The sequence below is a fragment of the Macaca mulatta genome, chromosome X, assembly GCF_049350105.2.
Source record: "Macaca mulatta isolate MMU2019108-1 chromosome X, T2T-MMU8v2.0, whole genome shotgun sequence".
Classification (NCBI taxonomy): Eukaryota; Metazoa; Chordata; class Mammalia; order Primates; family Cercopithecidae; genus Macaca; species Macaca mulatta.
The window spans coordinates 81,977,077-82,000,475 of record NC_133426.1 but is presented as its reverse complement, the minus strand read 5'-3'; the positions used below and the strand labels follow the sequence as shown (position 1 = coordinate 82,000,475).

The 23,399-nt window shown below is 37.7% G+C and overlaps 1 protein-coding gene across 8 annotated transcripts in view; it reads left to right on the top strand.

Annotated features, from left to right (window-relative positions):
- The window catches only part of ZDHHC15 (zinc finger DHHC-type palmitoyltransferase 15), a 290,771-nt gene that overhangs the window by 70,984 nt on the left and 196,388 nt on the right, over positions 1-23,399 (top strand). For all 8 annotated transcript variants that reach the window (XR_013412566.1, XM_077987779.1, XM_077987781.1 and 5 more), the window contains 4 exon segments: positions 3,646-3,766; positions 18,760-18,829; positions 20,279-20,311; positions 21,058-21,178. Coding sequence is in view for 7 of the 8 variants with exons in the window: in XM_077987779.1 (XP_077843905.1) it covers positions 3,646-3,766; positions 18,760-18,829; positions 20,279-20,311; positions 21,058-21,178 (345 nt within the window). In the remaining variant the exon portion in view is untranslated.

The window sequence follows — 23,399 nt, the reverse complement described above, 5'->3', positions numbered from 1 at the left end:
CATTGTGGAAGACAGTGTGGCGATTCCTCAAGGATCTAGAACTAGAAATACCATTTGACCCAGCCATCCCATTACTGGGCATATACCTAAAGGATTATAAATCATGCTACTGTAAAGACATATGCACATGTATGTTTATTGCAGCACCATTCACAATAGCAAAGACTTGGAACCAACCCAAATGTCCATCAATGGTAGACTGGATTAAGATTCCTAGGTATTTTATTCTCTTTGTAGCAATTGTGAATGGGAGTTCACTCATGATTTGGCTCTCTGTCTGTTATTGGTGTATAAGGATGCTTGTGATTTGCACATTCATTTTGTATCCTGAGACTTTGTTTGAAGTTGCTTATCAACTTAAATGGAGATTTTGGGCTGAGACGATGGGGTTTTCTAAATATACAATCATGTCATCTGCAAACAGGGACAATTTGACTTCCTCTTTTCCTAATTGAATACCATTTATTTCTTTCTCTTGCCTGATTGCCTTAGCCCGAACTTCCAATACGATGTTGAATAGGATTGGTGAGAGAGGGCATCCCTGTCTTGTGCTAGTTTTCAAAGGGATTGCTTCTAGTTTTTGCCCATTGAGTATGATACTGGCTGTGGGTTTGTCATAAATAGCTCTTATTATTTTGAGATATGTTCCATCAATACCTAGTTTATTGAGTGTTTTTAGCATGAAGGACTGTTGAATTTTGTCAAAGGCCTTTTGTGCATCTATTGAGATAATCATGTGGTTTTTGTCTTTGGTTCTGTTTATATGATGGATTATGTTTATTCATTTGCATTTGTTGAACCAGCCCTGCATCCCAGGAATGTAGCCAACTTGATCTTGGTGGATAAGCTTTTTGATGTGCTGCTGGATTCGGTTTGCCAGTATTTTATTGAGGATTTTTACATCGATGTTCATCAGGGATATTGGTCTAAAATTCTCTTTTTTTATTGTGTCACTGCCAGCCTTTGGTATCACAATGATGCTGGCCTCATAGAATGAGTTAGGGAGGATTCCCTCTTTTTCTATTGAAAGGAATAGTTTCAGAAGGAATGGTATCAGCTCCCCTTTATACTTCTGGTAGAATTTGGCTGTGAATCTGTCTGGTCCTGGACTTTTTTTGGTCGGTAGGCTATTAATTATTGCCTCAATTTCAGAGCCTGTTATTGGTCTATTCAGAGATTCAGCTTCTTCCTGGTTTGGTCTTGGGAGGATGTATATGTCCAGGAATTTATCCATTTCTTCTAGATTTTCTAGTTTATTTTTGTAGAGGTGTTTATAGTATATTCTGATGGTAGTTTGTATTTCTGTGGGATCGGTGGTGATATCCCCTTTATCATTTTTTATTGTGTCTCTTTTCTTCTTTATTAGTCTTGCTAGCATTCTAGCAGTCTATCACTTTTGTTGATCTTTTCAAAAAAACCATCTCCTGGATTCATTGATTTTTTGGAAGGGTTTTTTTGTGTCTCTGTCTCCTTCAGTTCTGCTCTTATCTTAGTTGTTTCTTGACTTCTGCTAGCTTTTGAATTTGTTTGCTCTTGTTTCTCTAGTTCTTTCAATTGTGATGTCAGGGTGTCGATTTTAGATCTTTCCTTCTTTCTCTTGTGGGCATTTAAGTGCTCTAAATTTCCCTATACACACTGCTTTAAATGTGTCCCAGAGATTCTGGTACGTTGTGTCTTTGTTCTCATTGGCTTCAAATAACATCTTTATTTCTGCCTTCATTTCGTTATTTACCCAGTAGTCATTCAGGAGTAGGTTGTTTAGTTTCCATGCAGTTGTGCGGTTTTGAGTGAGTTTCTTAATCCTGAGTTCTAATATGATTGCACTGTGGTCGGAGAGACAGTTTGTTATGATTTCTGTTCTTTTATGTTTGAGGAGTGCTTTACTTCCAACTATGTGGTCAATTTTGGAATAAGTGCGATGTGGTGCTGAGAAGAGTGTATATTCTCTTGATTTGGGGTGGAGAGTTCTGTAGATGTCTATTAGGTCTGCTAGGTGCAGAGCTCAGTTCAAGTCCTGGATATCCTTGTTAACCTTCTGTCTCGTTGATCTTTCTAATGTTGACAGTGGGGTATTAAAGTCTCCCATTATTATTGTGTGGAGTCTTAGTCTCTTTTTAGGTCTCTCAGGACTTGCTTTATGAATCTGGGTGCTCCTGTATTGGGTGTATATATATATTTAGGATAGTTAGCTCTTTTTGTTGAATTGATCCCTTTACCATTATGTAATGGGCTTCGTTGTCTCTTTTGATCTTTGTTGGTTAAAAAAAAAAACGGATAAAGTCTGTTTTATCAGAGACTAGGATTGCAACCCCTCCTTTTTTTTTGGTTTTTGTTTTTTTGTTGCTGTTTGTTTTTTTTGTTTTGTTTTGTTTTTTTTTTTTTGCTTTCCATGTGCTTGGTAGATCTTCCTCCATCCCTTTATTTTGAGCCTATATGTGTCTCTGCACGTGAGATGGGTCTCCTGAATACAGCACACTGATGGGTCTTGACTCTTTATCCAGTTTGCCAGTCTTTGTCTTTTAATTGGGGCATTTAGCCCATTTATATTTAAGGTTAATATTGTTATGTGTGAATTTGATCCTGTCATTATGATGTTACTTGGTTATTTTGCCTGTTAGTTGATGGAGTTTATAATTTGGCATGTTTTTGCAGTGGCTGGTACCAGTTGTTCCTTTCCATGTTTAGTGCTTCCTTCAGGAGCTCTTGTAAGGCAGGCCTAGTGGTGACAAAATCTCCAGCAGCAACGTCAAATATTTTTAAACAATTCAAAAATTAGACTTCTAAAGGAGATTTTTATTTACCTATTATTATCCGGCACTTCTGCACCAATATTATGAAGTAGATATTATTTCTTCTATTTTACAGACGAAGAAACAGATTGAGAATGTCTGATTTTGCAAAGTGATTTTCTATTAAGTGATAGACATGAGACTTAAACCCAGAAATTTTGACCCCATATCCTTTTTTTCAACTCAGTCTACCCTTTGGCACAGATAGAATAAATGCTTTCAGGTTCATATTACTTTTGAAGATCATTGGTATATATTTTGCAAGATTAGCAAAATATGGCACCATTGCAGCAACAAGCTCCATACCAGACTAAAAAAGTATTCAATAGTGAGAATATCTAAATTTCCACCTATTTACATGATTAGAATATGCAGACAATGTTACAAGCAGTCTCATCCAGCTTCTCCAAGGGTGTTATCAGTGTCATCTATGAAAACTCTTGCAACTTGATAAGCATGGTTAATTATCAACAGGGCCCTGGCAAAAATATGTTACACATCTGTATGCAACATCATATTATGAATCAATGGAAAGGGACAAGTATTGAAATCAGATGAATTGAGTTTGAAGTCCAACATTGCCACTTGTTAGTTGATTGAGTGCAACTTTAGGCAAGTTACTTAATCTCTCTGTTTTATTTTCTTTATAAAACAATACACATATCTCATGCTTTTGATGATTGAGATAAAAGCCAGATTATTGAAATAATTATCCAGAGAACATTTTAAGACAAAGTGGTACCTGAGCTTCAAGGGTAGGTAACAAATAATTTCATTAAAGTAGTTATTGTTGTTGGTTTTAATCTTTTCTATTAACCTTAGATAATAAAGTCTTACCTTTCACTCCTGCTTCCAGTTCCACTTGTCCTACACAGACAAGGAGCGCTATGAAAATGAAGAGAGACCTGAGGTCCAGAAGCAGATGCTTGTTGATATGGCCAAAAAGCTACCGGTTTACACAAGAACTGGAAGTGGAGGTCAGTTCATTCAAAGGCAGCTAGAGAGGCAGCTCAGCAAGTATCTCAGAAAGGCTAAGTCATATATGTTCTCAAACTAGCCCCTTTTTTATCCTCCCATCTTCTGAAAACCGCTATGGAGATTTTTCTCTACATTTTATTTTTTTAAAATTTTAAACACATATCAAAGCTGGAAGAATTGTATAGTAAACACCTGTATACCCCAAACTGGATTCTACTGCTAACATTTTTCTGTGTTGCTTTATCACATATCTGTCCACATATGCATATCTCTATCTTTCGTCAAGCCATCTTATTTTTCTGATGCATTTCAAAGTAAATAGCTGACATCAGTAAGATATCTACCTAAATATTTTATTCTGTTTTGGTAAAATGTACATACAAACACATGCATAATCTTAAGTGTACAATTCCGTGTGTTTTGAAAACTGTACACATCTGTGTAACTAAACCCCCAATAAAATTGCCATCACCTCAGAAAGTTCCGTCATGCCTCATTTCCAGTCAATCCCACCCCACCCTACTCCCCACAGACAACCACTATTCTGATAGCTTTTCACTATAAATTAGTTTTGTCTGCTCTCAAATTTTATTTAATTGGAATCACAGAGTATATACTCTTGCATCTGGCTTCTTGTTATTCAACATAATGTTTGTAAGATTCATCCATCTTTTTTGTGTATTTTTTTATTGCTGAGTAGCATTACATTGTATGAATGTATCAAAGTTTATCCATTCACTAGTTGATACATATTTGGGTTGTTTCTAGTGTTTAGTTATTATGAGTCAATCTGCTATGAATTTTACTGTATAAGGATCTGTGCAAAGACATATCTTCTTTTTTCGTTAGTAAATATCCAATACAGAATTTTACTCTTAGGTTTCATCTGCATGACTAAAACAGTACTTGCTGAACTAATTCTCCACCTTTTAAATTTTGAAAACCTACAGAGTTATGGGGAATATGTTAAAAAGTTTGAAAACCATAGTTCTTCTGATATGTCATCCTAATGTTTCTAATAAGGATAATTTTATTTCACATTTCAAGGCTTTAGAAAGTTTACTCTCAGACACATATTCATTTGTTCATCATTTATTCAGCAAATATTTATTAAGATATATGGCAATTGGGGAAATTTTACTATGTTCTTGGTATTATATGATATTAAGGACTTGCTGTTAATTTTGTTAGAGCAATAATATAGTGGTTATGATTTTTAAAAATCTTCATGCATATGGAAATATTTATGGTTTGAAGTGACACAGTGTTTGGGATTTGTTTAAAATGATCAAGTAAAAAGCCAGTTGAAGAGATAGGTGAAACAAAAATGACACAGTGTTGATAATTGTTGAATTTGGGTAATGGTACTTACCATGGTACCTTTGCTACTGACTATTCGCTGGAACCTTGAGGTATTTGCAGCTCCCGGGATAGGCAATAATAGGAAAGGCTTCTCTGAGGAAATACCATTTGAAGACTTAAATGATAAGGATTTAGCCATGTGTATTAGTCAGCGTTCTCCAGATAAATAGAGCCAATAGAATTATGTGTATATGTGTGTGTGTGTGCGTGTGTGTGTTGTGTGTGTGTGTGTATACATATATACAGAGAGAGAGAGAGAGAGAGATTATGAGGAATCAACAAATGATTATGGAACCTGAGAAGTCCCATGGTTTGCCATCTGCAAGCTGGAGAATCAGGGAAGCTGGTAATGTAATTATAGTCTGAATTAAATGGTTTGAGAACCAGTAGTGCTGATGGTGTAAGCCCCAATCTCATGGCAGAAAACTGATGTCCCAGCTCATGCAGTCAGGCAAGAAGAGTAAATTCTCTCATCCTCTACATTTTTGTTCTGTTCAGGTCCTCAAAGGATTGGATGAGGCCCACCTGCATTGGAGAAGACAGTCTGCTTTGCACAGTCTAGATTTGAATGCTAATCTCACCCAGAAACACCTTCACAGAGACACCTAGAAATAATATTTAACCAAATATCTAGGTACCCCATGACCCAGTAAAGTCGACACACAAAATTAACTATCACAAGTCCAGCCCTTGTCAACTTGGCACCCATACACATCTCCTTAAACCATACTCTCCACTTAAAGACAATAACAAGGTTACAGTTTTACTTAACATGATACAAGTATCATGCATTCAACTGAAAACACACTAACCCCTTCCACAGAAGAATAGGTATTCTTAAGTGAGTTTACTTTTCTCCTTGCTATTTTGTTAAAAACGATTTAAATACTATGATATAAAATTAACAATACTTAAATACTATGATGTAAAGTCAATACACCTTATATTACATGATAAGGGAATAAGAGAAGGAAGAAAACAAAGATATTTGAGATACACACATACAATTGTATTCATAACAAAATAAGAAGGAAACACCCATAACATTAACAGACCTTGTTTCCGTAACTGGTCATATGGTCATAGCTGGTATTTATAGCTACTTTCTCCCACCATCCATTCTGTACTCCCTTTGCCTTTAGCAAACACCTCAGCTGGTACTGGTTTTTTACCTGATGTGGTGACCCAAATCTTCAGTTCTGAAGAGTCTGGGTCATTAATAGTCCTGCCTGAATTGGATTGTTGTGGTTTTCCATTGACCTAATCACTAGGCATGGTAACACTAAGAGATGCCCTAAGGCACTTCCTGTATTCTTAACATACTCTTTATTTCCTCCATTGCAGAGTAGTAATAGTCCAATTTACACTTAATAGTCTAAAAGTCTATTATACCAGTTTACACTCCCATTTCCACCCCTTGATTTCCACCCAGGACTCAAGGGGTGGAAATGGAAGTGGCAGCACTCACCATTACCCTTAGTTACCCACTAACAAAATTGCACTATGAAACCTAATATACACTTCGTAATCTGGATCAGTTATCCCAGCCAACATTGCACCTGCCTCTTGTCCTACTGATTCAGAGATATGAGGATTCCAAAGTGACTAGATGGCAGTCTTAACTTCCAGTTCAGTGGAATCATTGTTGTGTCTCCTGGTGGAAGCATTCCTCTCTCTGGGACTAACACCTCTAGGCTAGCAAAGCACAAGGTTGCAGGAACAGGAAGAAAACATTTTGTTAGTGGGTCACTTAGGGTAATGGTGAGTGGTACCACTCCCATTTCCACCCCTTCATTTCTGGACCTGTGAATCCTAACAGAGAATCAGCATCATCTATTGGACACTGATTCAGAGCATATACAGCTTTGGGGAAAACCTTGCCCCAGCCCTGAAAGGTATTGACACCTAACTGGCACTGTAACTGACACTTCAAAAGACCATGTCACCACTCTGTCACGCCAGCTGCTTCAGGATGATGGGGAACATGGTAACACCAGTAAATTCCACAAGCACAGGCCTATTGCAGTACTTCTCTTGCTGTGAAACGAGTTCCTTGATCAGGTGTAATGCTGTGTGGAATATCATGATGGTGGATAAGGCATTTTGTAAGTCCATGGATGGTACTTTTGGTGGAAGCGTAGCATGCAGGGAAGACAAATCTGTATCCAAAGTGTCTATTCCAGTAAGGACAAAACACTGCCTCTTCCATCATAGAAGCACTCCAATGTAATCAACCTGATACCAGGTTGATGGCTCATCACCCCAGAGAAGGTGCTATATCAGGTGCTGAGTGTTGGTCTCTGCTGTTAGCAGATTGGGTAGTCAGGAATGGCAGTAGGCAGGTCAGCCTTGGTGAGTGAAAGTCCATATTGCTGAGCCATGTAACCTCCATCCCTGCCACCATGGCCACTTTGTTCATGAGCCCATTGGGCAGTAACTGGAGTGGGTGGGAAAAGATGCTGACTGGTAATCAAAAACAGGTCATTCTGTCTGTTTGATTATTAAAATCCTTCTCTTCTATAGTGCTATTTTCTGAATGTTTGTGTGCCCCTGTCCCCAAGGGGATGATATTAGGAGGTGAGATCTTTGGGGAGGTGGTTAAGCGGTAGAACCCTCATGAATGGGATTAGTGTCCTTACAATAAGGTTCCAGAGAGCTGCTTTGCCCCTTTCACCGTGAGAGGGCACAGCAAGAAAGCACTGTCTATAAAAGAGGCCCGCACCAGCACTAAAGCTCTTGGTACCTTGATCTTGGAACTCCAAGCCTCGAGAGCCATGAGAATAAATTTGTTGTTTAGAAGCTACCCAGTCCATGGTATTTTGTTAGAGCAGCCCCAAATGGAGTAAGACATGTGATCAAACATGAGTGAGCATTCACACGAGGCACAAATATCTTCACACTTTTTTTTCCATTCAGAGAGGTCTTTCCACACACTTCTTTTCCAAATTTCCTTGTCACGAGGGCTCTCTTTACAAATGTATTTCTCACAGTGTTAGTGAAAGGTACATTTTCTATTCCTTCCCAGTGTGAGTGAGCAGAACTATTCTAACCTTCCATTCTCCTTAAGCCTTTGAATCCTCCTCTCAACATTAAACCAAGGCAGGTCCAGCATTTCCAATTTACTCACTGTGGGCCACCTTTTCATCATGTTTTAGCAAACCAACCAACCAAATTGTTAGAATGTTTTCCAACTCCCTGAGCTGCAACATTAAAATCAGAATCTCTGCTTAGTAGGCCCCTATCAATAAATTTGACCAGATTCAACTTTATGTTTTTTCCAACATTAGTATTTGTTTCCACATGTGTTCCCTAGATTTCTAGCTGTATAAATTGGAAAATTTGAGTAGTTCTTTTGGAGTGTAGTACATGTCTTTGTGGGTCACACTTTGTACCTTACCTTTAGGGATCTGTTAGGGCTTGATTCCTATTATAGGTCTTAGAAGCAAAGACGGTGGGTCCAGAGGAGAATCAACATTGTCCTGTATAGTGGCCTGGGTTTCCTCAAGCAATGCAGTGTTGATCCCTTCAGACAGGATTGGAGAGGCCAATACCACGGGCAGTTGTAAGCTGCTTCCATTGGTTGCAGGGAGGCCTCCTCTCCTGGCAAAGAAGATGCATTGGAATTTAGGCACTCAGTATCCCTGGCTTCATAAGGGTCTTCCCACACATCCCCATCCTAACTTACAGGATCCAATTCTTTCCAAATCAGTGCCCTCATTTTAACAGTAGATACCCTGCAAGACTGGGAGTTCAACTATCATTGTAATTCAGCTATTTACAGATGAAATTCTGTGGTTTTCAGCAATCTCAGTCCTGTGGCTACATGCAAGAAGCATCTCCTTTAGGAGATACATAGAAGCTTTCAGGTCATTTATCCAGCACTTTGGCTGGGAATTCCTAAACTGATCTTTTTCTTTTCGCACTTTTTTCAATCATGTTAGAAGCTACAAGCCAACCTCATTTTATTCATTAGTTTTTCAAAAATGTTAAAAATTATCATATATAGTCACCCAGCTACTTGCTTCTCATAAATAGTTGATTAAGAGCATCTATTGAAGATACTTTGCATATTTCCATTGCCAGATCATGCCACAGATTACCAGTGCTCTCTTTATTACTTGATACAGTGTCACTCTTTATTACTTGATACAGTGTCATTAGCATCATCAAAACTAATAAGATTGAAGAGCCAATTCCAGAAACTTCAGAACCAATTCAGAAAACTCATTCCTAAAATTCTGTTTCTTTGGAATCACTATCAGTAGGGTTCTCTATAGAAAAATAACAATAAGATATATGTATATAAATTATTATTATTTACATTGAGGAATTAGCTCACATAATTATGGAGGCTAAGAAGTCCCACTGTCTGCCATCAGCAAGCTGGAGACCCAGGAAAGGTGGTGGTGTAGTTCTACTTTGAGCCCAAAGTGTAAGCACTAGGAGAAACAATGGTATAAGTTCTACTCCAAGTCCAAAGGCCTCCTGAGAACCTGAGAGCCAAAAGTGTAAGTTTCATTTTGAGTCCAAAGTTCTGAGAACCAGGAAACCTGATCACATAAGTCCCAGTCTAAGGACGGACTGATGTCTTATCTCATGCAGTCAGGCAGAGAGAACAAATTCTCCCTTCCTCTGAATTTTTATCCTATTCAGGTCCTCAAAGGATTGGATGAAGCCTACCCACATTGGGGAAGACAATCTGCTTTACTCAGTCTACTGATTCAAATGCTAATCTCACCCAGAAACACTCTCACAAAGACACTTAGAATTAATGTTTAACCAAATATCTGGGCACCCTATGACTCAGTCAAGTTGACACATAAAATTAACCATCAGAATTAAAACCAGACAAAAAAAATCGCAGATAGGAGGCAGGACCAACTTGCAGCTCTCACTTGGATGGACAAAACATGTGGAGACTCACACCATGAACTTTTGCTCTAAGAACTACCACAGGAACATACCAGGAAAGCAGAAAGAATTCACAGATTCTTTGAAAGAAGCATCTTGCCACTGCAAGCTCCATGAGACAGCCAAAACCTGTGAGTGCCCAAAGTGTGAGAGGGGGAAAGTCCACCTCTGAACACGCATCCTCACTGGGGAATCTGAAAATTCTGATCATGGGAAAAGGATTTAACCTTAGAGCTGAAACAAATTTGGAGAGCCAAGAGAAATATAAAAGTAGAGAAAGCAGTGGGAAGAACCCTGTAGGCACTCAGTCTTCAGGGAAGCCCAGGCTAGCCTTTTCCTTGTCACTAGGGCTCTCTTTATTTCAAGGGTTCCTTGGAGAAGGGCCACAGGGAGAAGGAAACTGCTGAACTTTGTTATAATTTCAACTGAGCATGAATTTTCTTGGACATAATCCAGGGAGGTGAACGGGAAGTACAGATATGAGCACAGAAGCTGTGGCAGGCAGGGAGGGCCAAGGCCTGAAAGCCCTGCTTGCTTTCTCCGTGGGGACGCTTGTAGCAAGGCAAGATGTCAGCCCTGCAAACCAGCTTCCTGGATATAGACTAGGTGCTGTTGGTGGGGCTCAGTGAGAGTGAGACTGGCCTTGCTGGCTGCATGGGAGTTGGGGGAGGTCTGTCACTGCTGGCTTTTCTCCACTTCCCTGGTGACCTATATGATGTAGCAGAGGCAGCTATAATCCTCCTGGGAACATAACTCCATTAGCCTGAGAACCACAGCCCCATTTCCCACAGCAACCACAGCAAGCCCCACACAAGGAGAGTCTGAGCTCAGACATGCCTAACCTGCCCTGATGGCCTTTCTCTACACGCCATGGTAGCTGAAGATAAAATCTCCTGGGAGCTCTATGTCCCTGCCCATTACCTGAGAAACCAGAATACTTATCCAGGTGACCCTAGGGAAAGATTGAATCCCCACTATACTACCACAGCTGATGCTCTCTTGAAAGCCCCACCTCCTGGCTGGAGGCCAACCAACTCAAGCTGTTACAACAACACATAAAAGAACAACCCTGCTCCAAGAAAGGAGAAAACAACAGCTAATTCCACTGCCTGGGACATCCTGGCTAACCAGAGGTCCTGAGTTTGTCCACGTAATAGCTTCACTGTTAGCACAAATGGCATTTGAGAAAACCAGGGCCATAAAAAAAACTACAATCAAGGATCCTCACAGAATCCACTTCAGCTCCCCTCCTGCCTCCACTGGAACAGGTGCTGGTATCCATGAGTGAGAGAACTGAAGACGGATCATATCACAGGACTCTTTGCAGACACTCCCCAGTACCAGCACAGAGTCTGGTAGCTCTGCTGGGTGGCTAGACCCAGAAGAGCAAATAACAATCACTGCAGTCTGGTGCTCAGGAAACCCCATTCCTGATGGGGAGAACACCACATCAAGGGATCACCCAGTGGAAGAAAAGAATCTGAACAGCAGCCCTTGAGCCACAGAATGTTCCTCTGACATAGTCTACCCAAATGAGAAGGAACGAGAAAAACAATTCTGATAATATGATAAAGCAAGGTTCTTTAACATCCCCCAAAGACCACACTAGGTCACAAGCAATGCATCTAAACCAAGAAGAACCCTGTGAATTGCCCAGAAAAGAATTTAGAAGGTCAATTATTAAGCTGTTCAAGGAGGGACCAGAGAAAGATGAAAAATAACTTAAAGACATTTTAAAAATATTACAGGATATGGATGAAAATATCTCCAGAGAAATAGACAGCATAAATAAAAAACATCCACAGTTTCTGGAAATGAAACACACTTAGAGAAATGCAAAAGAAACTGGAGAGTTACAACAATATAATTGAAGAAGTAGAAGAAAGAACATCAGAGCTCAAAGAAAAGGCTTTTGAATTAACCCAATCTGACAAAGACAAAGAAAAAAGATTCAAAAAACAATGAACAAAGCATCCAAGAAGTTGTGTGATTATGTTAAATAATTATGTTATTCTGAAACCTAAGAGTAATTCGTGTTCCTGAGGAAGAAGAGAGATCTAAGTGTTTGGAAAACTTATTTGGGGGAAAAACCGAGGAAAATGTCCCTGGTCTTGCTAGAGATACAGACATCGAAATACAAGAAGCTCAAAGAACACCCAGGAAATTCATAGCAAAAAGATCATCATATAGGCACACAGTCATTAGGTTGTCTAAAGTCAAGACAAAGGAGAGAATCTTAAGAGCTGTGAGGCAAAAGCATCAGGTAACCTATGAAGGAAAAACTATCAGGCTAACATCAGATTTGTCAGCAGAAACCCTACAAGCTAGAAGGGATTGGGTCCTGTCTTTTGCCTCTTTGAAGAAAATAATTACCAGCCAAGAATTTTGTATCCAGCGAAACAAAGCTTCATAAATGAGGGAAAGATAAAGTCTTTTTTAGACAAACAAATACTGAGAGAATTTGCCACTACCAAGGCAGAGCTACAAGAAATGTTAAAAGGAGTTCAATATCATGAAACAAAACCTTAAACTACAGCAAAATAGAACTTTCTTAAAGCATAAATCTCACAGGGCTTATAAAACAAAAACACAATGAAAAAAAGGCATTCATGCAACAGCTAGCATGAAGAATAGAATGATACCTCACATCTCAATGTTGAATGTGAATGGCCTAAATCCTCCACTTAAAATATACAGAATGGCAGAATGAATAAAAATCTACCAACCAAGTATCTGCTGTCTCAACTCACCTAACACATAAGGACTGACATAAACTTAAGGTAAAGGGGTGAAAATAGATATCCAATGCAAATGGACACCAAAAATATTCAGGGTTAGCTATTCTTATAACAGAAACAAACAGACTTTAAAGCAGCAACAGTTTAAAAAGACAAAGAGGGAAATTATATAATGATAAAAGGACAGTTAAACAGGAAAATATCACAATCCTAAATATATATGCCTAATATATATATATATGCCTAAATATATATGCCTAATACTGGAGCCCGCAAATGTATAAAACAATTACTATTAGACTTGATAAATGAAATAGAGGGCAACACAATAATAGTGGGGGACATCACTGCTCCACTGACAACACTAGACAGGCCATCAAGACAGAAAGTCAACAAAGAAATAGCAAAGAATCAATAGACTTAAACTATACAATAGAACAAATAGACTTAACAGATATTTACAGAACATTCTACCCAACTACTGCAGAATATACATTCTATTCATAAGCACATGGAACATTATTCAAGATAGACCATATGATAGGCCACAAAACAAGTCTCAGAAAATTTAAGAAAATCAAAATTATATCAAGTACTTTCTCAGACCACAGTGGAATACAATTGGAAATCAACTTTGATAGGAACCTTCAAAACCATGCAAATATATAGAACTTAAATAATCTACTCATGAATGATTGTTGAGTCAACAATGAAATCAAGATGGAAATTTTAAAAATTCTTTGAACTGAATGATAATAGTAACACATCTTATCAAAGCTTCTGGGATACAGCAAAAGCAGTGCTGAGAGGAAAGTTCATAGCATTAAGTGCCTACATCAAAAAGTCTGAAAGAGCACAAATGGACAATCTAAGCTTACACCTCAAGGAACTAGAGGAACAAGAACAGACCAAACCCAAACCCAGCAGAAGAAAAGAAATAACAAAAATCAGAGCAGAACTAAATGAAATTGAAACAAAAAATAAGAATACAAAAGATAAGTGAAACGAAAAGCTTGTTCTTTGAAAGATACAATTGATAGACAATTAGTGAGATAAACCAAGAAAAGAAGATCCAAATAAGCTCAATTTGAAACAAAAAGGGAGATATTACAACCCATAACAGAAATACAAAAGATCATTCAAGGCTACTAAGGATACCTTCATGGTCACAAACTTGAAAACTTAGAGGAGATTGATAAACTCCTGGAAATATACAACTCTCCTAGATTAAACCAGAAAGAAATGGGAACTCTGAAGAGACCAGTAACAAGCACCAACAAAAAAGTCCAGGGCCAGATGGATTCACAGCTGAATTCTATCAGATATTCAAAGAAGAAATGGTACCACTCCTACTGAAACTATTCCAAAAGGCAGAGAAAGAGGGAATCCTCCCTAAATTATTCTATGAAGCCAATATTACCCTAATACCAAAAACGAGGAAAGAACATAGCTAAAAAAGAAAACTACAGACCAATATCCCTGATGAATATAGATGCAAAAATCCTCAACAAAATATTAGCTAACCGAATTCAACAGCATATCAAAAACATAATCCATCATGATCAAGTGGGTTTCATACCATGGATTCAGGGTTGATTTAACATAGGCAAGTCAATAAATGTGATACACCACATAAACATAAGTAAAAACAAAAATCACATGATCATCTCAGTAGACGCAGAAAAAGCATTTGACAAAATCCTGCATCGCTTTATGATTAAAATCCTCAGCGAAATCAGCATAGAAGGGAAATAAGGTAATAAAAGCCATCTATGACAAACCCACAGCCAAATTATACTGAATGGGGAAAAGTTGAAAGCATTGCTCCTGAGAACTGGAACAAGACGAAGATGCCCATTTTCACCACTTCTATTCAACATAGTACTGGAAGTCCTAGTCAGAGTGATCAGACAAGAGAAAGAAATAAAGGACATCCAAATGAATAAAGAGGAATCAAACTGTTGCTGTTTGCCGATAATGTGATCATATACTTAGAAAACCCTAAAGACTCTTCCAAAAAGCTCCTGGATCTGATCAATGAATTCAGTAAAGTTTCAGGTTAGAAAATTAATGTATACAAATCAGTAGCAGTGCTATACACCAACAGCAACCAAGCTGAGAATTAAATCAAGAACTCTACTACTTTTACTACAGTGGAAAACAAACAAACAAACAAACAAAACTTAGAAATATACCTAACCAAGGACTTGAAAGACCTCTACAAGGAAAACTACAAAACACTGCTGAAAGAAATCATAGACAACAGAAATAAGTGGAAACATATCCCACGCCCATGAATGGGTATGATCAATATTGTGAAAATGACCATGCTGCCAAAAGCAATAGACAAATTCAATGCAATTCCCATCAAAATACCATCATCATTCTTCACAGCACTGGAAAAAAACAATTCTAAAATTCATGTAAAACCATAAAAGCCCGCATTAGCCAAAGCAAGAGTAAGCAAAAAGAACAAATCTGGAGGCATCACATTACCTGACTTCAAACTATACTACAAGGAGGCTATAGTCACCAAAGCAGCATGGTACAGGTATGAAAATAGGCACACAGACCAATGGAACAGAATAGAGAACCCAGAAATAAGCCCAAATACTTACAGCTAACTGATTTTTGATGAAGCAAACAAAAACATAAAGTGTGGAAAGACACCCTGTTCAACAAATGGTGCTGGGATAATTGGCAAGCCACATGTAGAAGAATGAAACTGGATCCTCATTTATCACTGTATACAAAAATCAACTGAACTCAAGTTGGATCAAAGACTTAAATCTAAGACCTGAAACCATAAACATTCTAGAAGATAACATTGGAAAAACTTTGCTAGATATTGGCCTGTGCAAATACAACACAAGCAAAGGCAAATGCAACACAAGCAAAGGCAAATGCAACACAAGCAAAGATAAATTGATGGGACTTAATTAAACTAAAAAGCTTCTGCACAGGAAAAGAAATAATCAGCAGAGTAAACAGACAACACAAGGGCTGGGAAAAAAATATCCACAAACTATGCATGTGACAAGGGACGAATATCCAGAATCTACAAGGAACTGAAATCAGCAAGAAAAAAACAATCCCATCAAAAAGTGGGCTAAGGACCTGAATAAACAATTCTCAAAAGAAGATATACAAATGGCCAATAAACATGTGAAAAAATTCTCAACATCACTAATTTTCAGGGAAATGCAATTCAAAACCACCATGCAATACCACCTTATTCCTTCAAGAATGGCCATAATTTAAAAATCAAAGCATAATAAACATTGGCTTTGGTGTGGTGAAAAGGGAACACTTTTACACTCCTGGTGGGAATATAAACTACTACAACCACTATGGAAAACAGTATGGAGATTCCTTAAAGAACTAAAAGTAGATCTATCATTTGGTCCTGCAATCCCACTCCTGGATATTTACCCAGAGCAAAAGAAGTCATTATATGGAAAAGACACTTGCATAGGCATGTTCATTGCAACACAGTTTGCAATCACAAATTATATAAATATGGAACCAGCCCAAATGGCCACCAATCAGTGAGTGAATAAAGAAAATGTTATATCTATATATATATGTATATATAGCCATAAAAATATACTGTGTGTATATATAATATAACATATACTGTATATATATACAGTATATTATATATTATATATACAAATTATATCTTTTATATATATACACTACTCGGCCATAAAAAGGGAACAAAATAATGGCATTCTCAGCAACCTGGATGGAGTTGGAGACCATTATTCTACGTAAAGTAACTCAGGAGTGGAAAACATAATATCATATGTTTTCACTTATGAGTGAGAGCTAAGCTATGAGGATGCAGAAGCCTAAGAATGATATAATTGACTCTGGGGACTCAGGGGAAAAGGTAGCGGGTGGCAAGGGATAACAGACTACATATTGGGTACAGTGTATACTGCTCAGATGATGGGTGCACCAAAATCTCAGAAATCACCACTAAACAACTTATCCATGTAACCAAACACCACCTGTTCCCCAAAAACCTATTGAAGTTTTAAAAAATAAAATTAAATTAACCATCACACCAGCAGGGGGATGATTATCCCAGGCAAAAGGAACTGCAAGCACAAAAAGCCCTGAAGCAGGAGCAAGCTTGATTACAAGAGCAGATAGGCAGCCAGTTTCACTGGAACATAGTGTGAGGAGAGTTTTGCAAGATACATTTGAAGAGATAGGCAGAGGTTAGATGATACAGGACATGGTAAGGAGTTTGGATTTTATTCTGAAGGTGTTGGAAATCCATTGAGAGTTTTAAGTGGAGAGTGATATGATCTGATTTACATTTTGTTTTTTTGTTTTTTTGTTTTTTTGTTTTTTTTTTTAGAAACAGTATCTTGCTCTATCACCCAGGCTGGAGTACAGTGATTCACTGTACTCCATGGATTACTGCAGCCTCGAACTCCTGGGCTCTAGTAATCCTACTGCCTCGGCCTCTCAAGTAGCTGAGGCCACAAGTGCGTACCACTATGCCTGGCTAATTTATTTTATTTTATTTTTTGTAGAGACAGGATCTTACTACGTTGCCCAGGCTGTTCTGGAACTCCTGATCTCAAGCAATAGTTGTGCCTCAGTCTCTCAAAGTGCTGGGATTATAGACATGAGCCACTACACCAGATCTGATGTAGATTTTGACAGATCACCCAGCTACTCTGTATAGTAGGTCTTGTGAGGGGCGAGTATGAAAGCAGAGTGATAAATTACACAGCTATTGCAGTCAACTAGCTAAGAGACAATGTGGCTTAAATGAGGATGGGGCATTGACAGTATATTTTAAAATATGCAAAAAGACCCAGATATGCATGTTCTTCTCCCTCCCTCTTTGACTCAATTACGCCCACAACTTTAGTCACTCACATACCTCCATTAGTAGAAGTGAACACAAATCTCTGCTGAATTAACTGTCTATTGTGTTGAATCAGTAATATGTGTATAATGTACACTTTAGATGAAATTATTATATTAGTTCAAATTATTCATCATTTTAGTTTTTATACTTAATAATCACATTAAACACAGTCATACTCTATCAATGAACATCTAGAAAATGAGAGGGAAAGTAAAATACCTTTCATCTAAAGGGAAGGGAAGGGAAGGGAAGGGAAGGGAGGAAGGGAGGGGAAGGGAGGGGAGGGGAGGGGAAGGGAAGGGAAGGGAAGGGAGGAAGGGAGGGGAAGGGAGGGGAGGGGAGGGGAAGGGAAGGGAAGGGAAGGGAAGGGAAGGGAGAAGGGAAGAAGGAAGGAAGGAAGGAAGGAAGGAGGGAAAGGAAGGAAGGAAGGAAGGAAGGGAGGAATGATTTTTAATATCAGACTTACAGAGTTAAAAGAATCCTAAAATAAGAAGTCATCAAAACTGTACAGGTCACAGCCCTGCCAGCAACTTGCTGTGTGATCCTGGGCAAATCAGTTGATATGGCCCAGATCTTTACTTCCTTTATCTGTGAAATGATCAATTAAACTAATTGTTCTAGAATGTCTCTTCTGTTCCCCAAATTATTATTCTAGAAACCACTCTCTTTACCATGTTTTAGGAGTGTTATCCACCACATACAATCCAATCTCTGGAGACAGGAGATAAATTATGAATCCTTATTTTCAGATCAGAAAGTTGGGGGTAAATAGAGGCTAAATGATTTTTCAAGATCCCTCAAGCATTTGGTAGTATAGTTTGTTTTATAATGAAAGATCTTATGACAGATATCCAGGTAAGAAACTTTTCCCCTTCCTTTCAGCCCCCAAAAGTGCTTTCAAAATTGGATCCAACGAGGAAAAGAATATATACCCCAATTCTCTTATGCAATCTGCCTTTTGCTTGGTAACTTGAGATGAGTTTGACTATCTATAATCAGTGCATAACAAGTCATTCAGATAAGCTAGTAAGATATAAGGTCTTGTATTGAACCCTAACAAGTGCTTACCACCTTATTTTTTTTATAGCTGTACGATTCTGTGACCGGTGTAATCTGATCAAGCCAGACCGCTGCCACCACTGCTCTGTCTGTGCTATGTAAGTGACGGCCATATTTCTCCTGAGCTGGGCTTGGCCACTGATGGTTGCCTAGACAACAAAATGACTGATCCTAACATGTAACCATACCTAGATAAGAGCATTTCCTTTCAATCATAATGAGCATATGCCAAAACCCCTCACACGGATGATGATGATGCAAGCTACTCTAAAGATAAGTAAGCGAAGTAAGACCACATTTTAAAAATAAACATTTTATTTGTGGACAATTTTAGACTTACAGATTTTTTGTGAAGATAGTTCTTATATGTCTCACACTCAGTTTCCCTTGTTGTTAACATCTTATATTTGTATGGTACATTTGTTACAATTAATGAACTAACACTGATACATTATTTTTAACTGAAGTCTACATTTAGATTTCCTCAGTTTTTCCATAATGTCCTTTATCTCTTTCAGGATCCCATCCAGGATACTACATTACATTTAATAGTAATGTCTCATCTCCTTAACTTCTCTTAGCTGTGGCAGTTTCCCACACTTGTTTTTGATAACCTTGACAGTTTTTAGGATTAATGGTCAAGTAGTTGTAGAGTGTCCCTTGATTCAGATTTATTTGATGCTTTCCTCATCATTGTTAGACTCGGGTAATATGATTTGGGGAGGAAGATCATAGAGTAAGGTGCCATTCTCATTACATCATATTAAGGGTACCTATAAACATGACTTATCACTGAAATGTTAATTTTAATCATCTGGCTGAGGTAGTTTGTCAGGTTTCACCACTGTAAAGTTGTTCTTCCTTTCTGTGCTTTACTCTTTGAAAGGAAGTCACTATGCACAGCCAACACTAAAGGAATGGGAAGTTATGCCCTCCATCCTTGAACACAAATTATTTCAAGTTATTTTGCTTGGGACATTTATCTCTTCTCTTCATTTATTTATCTATTCAATCATTTATATCAGTATGAAAGCATAAATATTCATTTTATATTCTGCGTTATAACCCAATACTACTTTTTTGTTGCCCAAATTGTTCCAGCTTCATAAACCCCATTTTTATGTTGATACATGTAATCTTCGTGCCTTTTGTCTTAAGTACTTATTCCACCCATATTTTTCTTACCCTTGATTCAGATAGAGGCTATAGCCATATATTTTCTTCTGTATTTTTATTAAACTAAGTATTAAATAAAATGATAGGAGACATAGTGGACCTGTATTAATAATCTGGAGCTTCCAATCCCTTTGAAAGATTGGACTTATAAGCATGTAACTTGCTGCTGGCATGATCCCATAAAGTGTTGTTGTGATTACCTCATCCTAGGAATAACTGAGGGCCACAGTTTTGGAGTCACTATAGTGGAAATCTGAGAATGGGTGTATTGGAACCATGTAAAAATACTGGTGAAACCTTGAGTTTAATTATGAGGTGTTGCTTCATTTCTATAGCCTCACTTATCACACTGTATTTTGTCCCCTTCGTAGGTGTGTGTTAAAAATGGATCATCACTGCCCTTGGTATGTCTGTTTGGTTAATTTCTTTTCTCTAAAAGGGTCAAAGTTGCTCAATATATGCACTTTTCTAAGCACAGTTGTCACATGCCTGTTTCTGCTGCCATAATTCACTGGGTTTTATATTTCTGTAGGGGACAGGGGATGGGTAACATTTAAAATGAAGAAAAAATATAACACCAAAGGTATGGTGGTGAATTCCTGGAGTTACAAAGCTAATGGTCTCCTATTCATTACTTTAGCAATTGAGCATAGTAATGAAATACAGCACAAACATTTCTCCTTTTAACACTACACAATTCAGTTCTGTTTCTAGCTGGCTTGATGTTTGAAATATTCTAGAATGTTAAATTCAGCAATTTCCCAAGTTTTGTATATCAGACCCAGCAGGCCAGTCTGAAATCACCTAACTACAAAAAGAACATGCCACAACTGTACCAAATGTAGCTGCTAAAACCGTAATACATTTTTAGCAACCAGGATCCAGGTTTGCTTGGATGTGCCAGGAACTAGTCCAGAGGTATTAGGTAGGCCAGGTGTTGCTGTGCCTGTAAATGAAAGAAGAAACAAGTGAGACATGAACTTGTTTTTTCCAGTTTGTTCTTATTAAGGGACTTCTATCTCTATTGGGTTTTTACACTACACATAATGAAGCAGCAGAACTAGCATGATTCCATTGCCTAGTTCACTTATGTATCACTGTGCTCTCAATCAAGAGGTCCTGATTTCAAATTAGTTTTTCTTTTTTTTAGGGTTAATAACTGCATTGGATTTTCCAACTACAAATTCTTCCTTCAATTCTTAGCTTACTCTGTTCTCTACTGCCTGTACATTGCTACAACAGTCTTCAGCTATTTCATCAAATACTGGAGAGTAAGTTAAAAAATATCCTGAAGGGTCCCCCTAGAACAAATGCACACCCACTCCAACTTGTGACATTGTTCACCCTCTATCTTTTTACATTTTAAAATAGCTAATACTGTTGAAGTAAATGGAAGAGAAGGCACTAAAAACAGGTTTTCCATATTGAATACTCTGAGATTTAGGAAGCTGTTATTTAAAGATTCTAGCAAAACAAGTTTCTGCCATACATGAGAATCTTGCTAAGGCCTTCAGGAACCTAATCTCTTGACTCCTACTGATTCTTTACAATGTATTTCTCCAGCTGAGTTTTAAAAATACACTTCTTACCAGTTATAGATTTGAAAAATGTTGAAACTAATTTTAAATCCCTAGTTTCCTAAGAAAAAGGCTAACAAATCACTCCCCTGTTGTTAGAAAATACTTCCTAATTCCCTATTCAAAGGAGAGTTGCAGAATTCCTACTGTACAGAAAGATATACTGACTAATCTTCACATAACGGGGAGGGGTTTTTTTGTTTTGTTTTTTAACTTTGTTTGACAAACACTAGGTTAGCAATTAGGAGAATGGAGATCGAATACTGGATCTCTTACCTGCTTCACTGGCTCATTGCCAAGATCAAATGAAACAGATGTTGAAAGTGCTTTACCTTTCAAAATGTGATTCAAATAATTATACTGAAATATCAAAAAAGTTATTTCATCCACTTGAAGATATAAATTATATCCAACTACTTCCAAAACAGAAAAACAGACTTAAGGCAGATTTTTTTATTTACAAATGTGTACAAGGTCTAGCAGAAGTATAGTGAAATATGTTCTTTTTAAATGTCTTACTAGTGGACCCCAGGAGATATCCCTTCCCCACAACTCCAGTACAATTACTAAGACATCCATGATGAAGACTGTCCAAACTGAACCTGAATATCAAAAGGCAGATGTGGACAGAGCTACTAGTTATTAGGGATTGCACAAGAGACTATATAACATGAATATCTCACCTCAAATGGAGACATAAAGCCATAGAGAAAGAACATGAATTCAGTGACCAGAATATAGATTATAATAAACTGAAGAAAAAAAGGAGAAGGATAAGGCAATAGGAACCTAAATAGCCAAGAATATTTAAATTATTAATCAGTGCATTGGTCCCTAGTAATATAGAAAAGATAGTGTAGAAAATTATAGTGATGTGTGTTTTCCATTTCCCTTTCAACTTGCTGAATCAGTTCAGATATTTAATAACTTTAGGAATAAGGAATTATATAATAGATGTCATAATCATCAACTCAGGGATACAACCAAAACTTTATGCAGAAGTAAAACTTTTTCATACATTTTCTATAAATATAAAATGCTTCATCATCTCTTCCTTTGTCCATTTCCACAGCACAGGATTGTTGTAAAGTTACAATAATTTTAAAATATATTATAAAATCCACATACTGAGCTACTACCCTGAATGTAAAGAAAATCTGCTATGTCCCATCAGCAGGGAAAGTGTTGGCCTTGGTCTTCACTACAGACCTTTCTTGGTGCTTAACACAGTAGGCTACTGTTTAGGAACCACTTTTTACCCTCGTAACAAAATAAACAATATTGCATTTCACACATTTTGCCTTTAGCCCACCTAGTCAACCAATAATCAAATATCACAATGCCAGCCAGGTGTCATGTGCTTTTTTCATTCTTGAATTAATCATCAGAAATGTGCCAGTATTCACAAGTAATACCAAGAGTGAACATAACCTTGTTCTCTTTATATTCCCTCATGTTTTTTTCTCCACAGTAGGCTAGCTCATGCCTCATAGATCAGAGGCAAGGAAATGTGTCCTGGCTTGCCCTAAAATGAAAAGGGCATTGACAGTTCAGAGAAATGCTTCTTTGCAGTCTCTTTAGCCAGATAACACTTTAATGTAGTTTAGGGATGGCTTTCTCAGTTTAAATTGAATATCCCCTTAAAATAAAAAGTAAACACTGCCATGTATTTTGAAAGCCATGTATCAAGGAGACAAGCTGTGCTCCTATCAATAGCAACCTTCGTTTGTATGGCACTTTACAGTTTTCGAAGCACTTTTATACCCCTTATCTCATCTGATCCTTACCACAACCCTGTGAAGTAGGCAGAGCATGAATTATCAGTCTTATTCAAAGATGATAAAAACTGAGGCTCATAGTAGTTTAGTGACTTGTCTATGATCACCCAGCTTGTAAATTTCAAAGTTAGGACTTT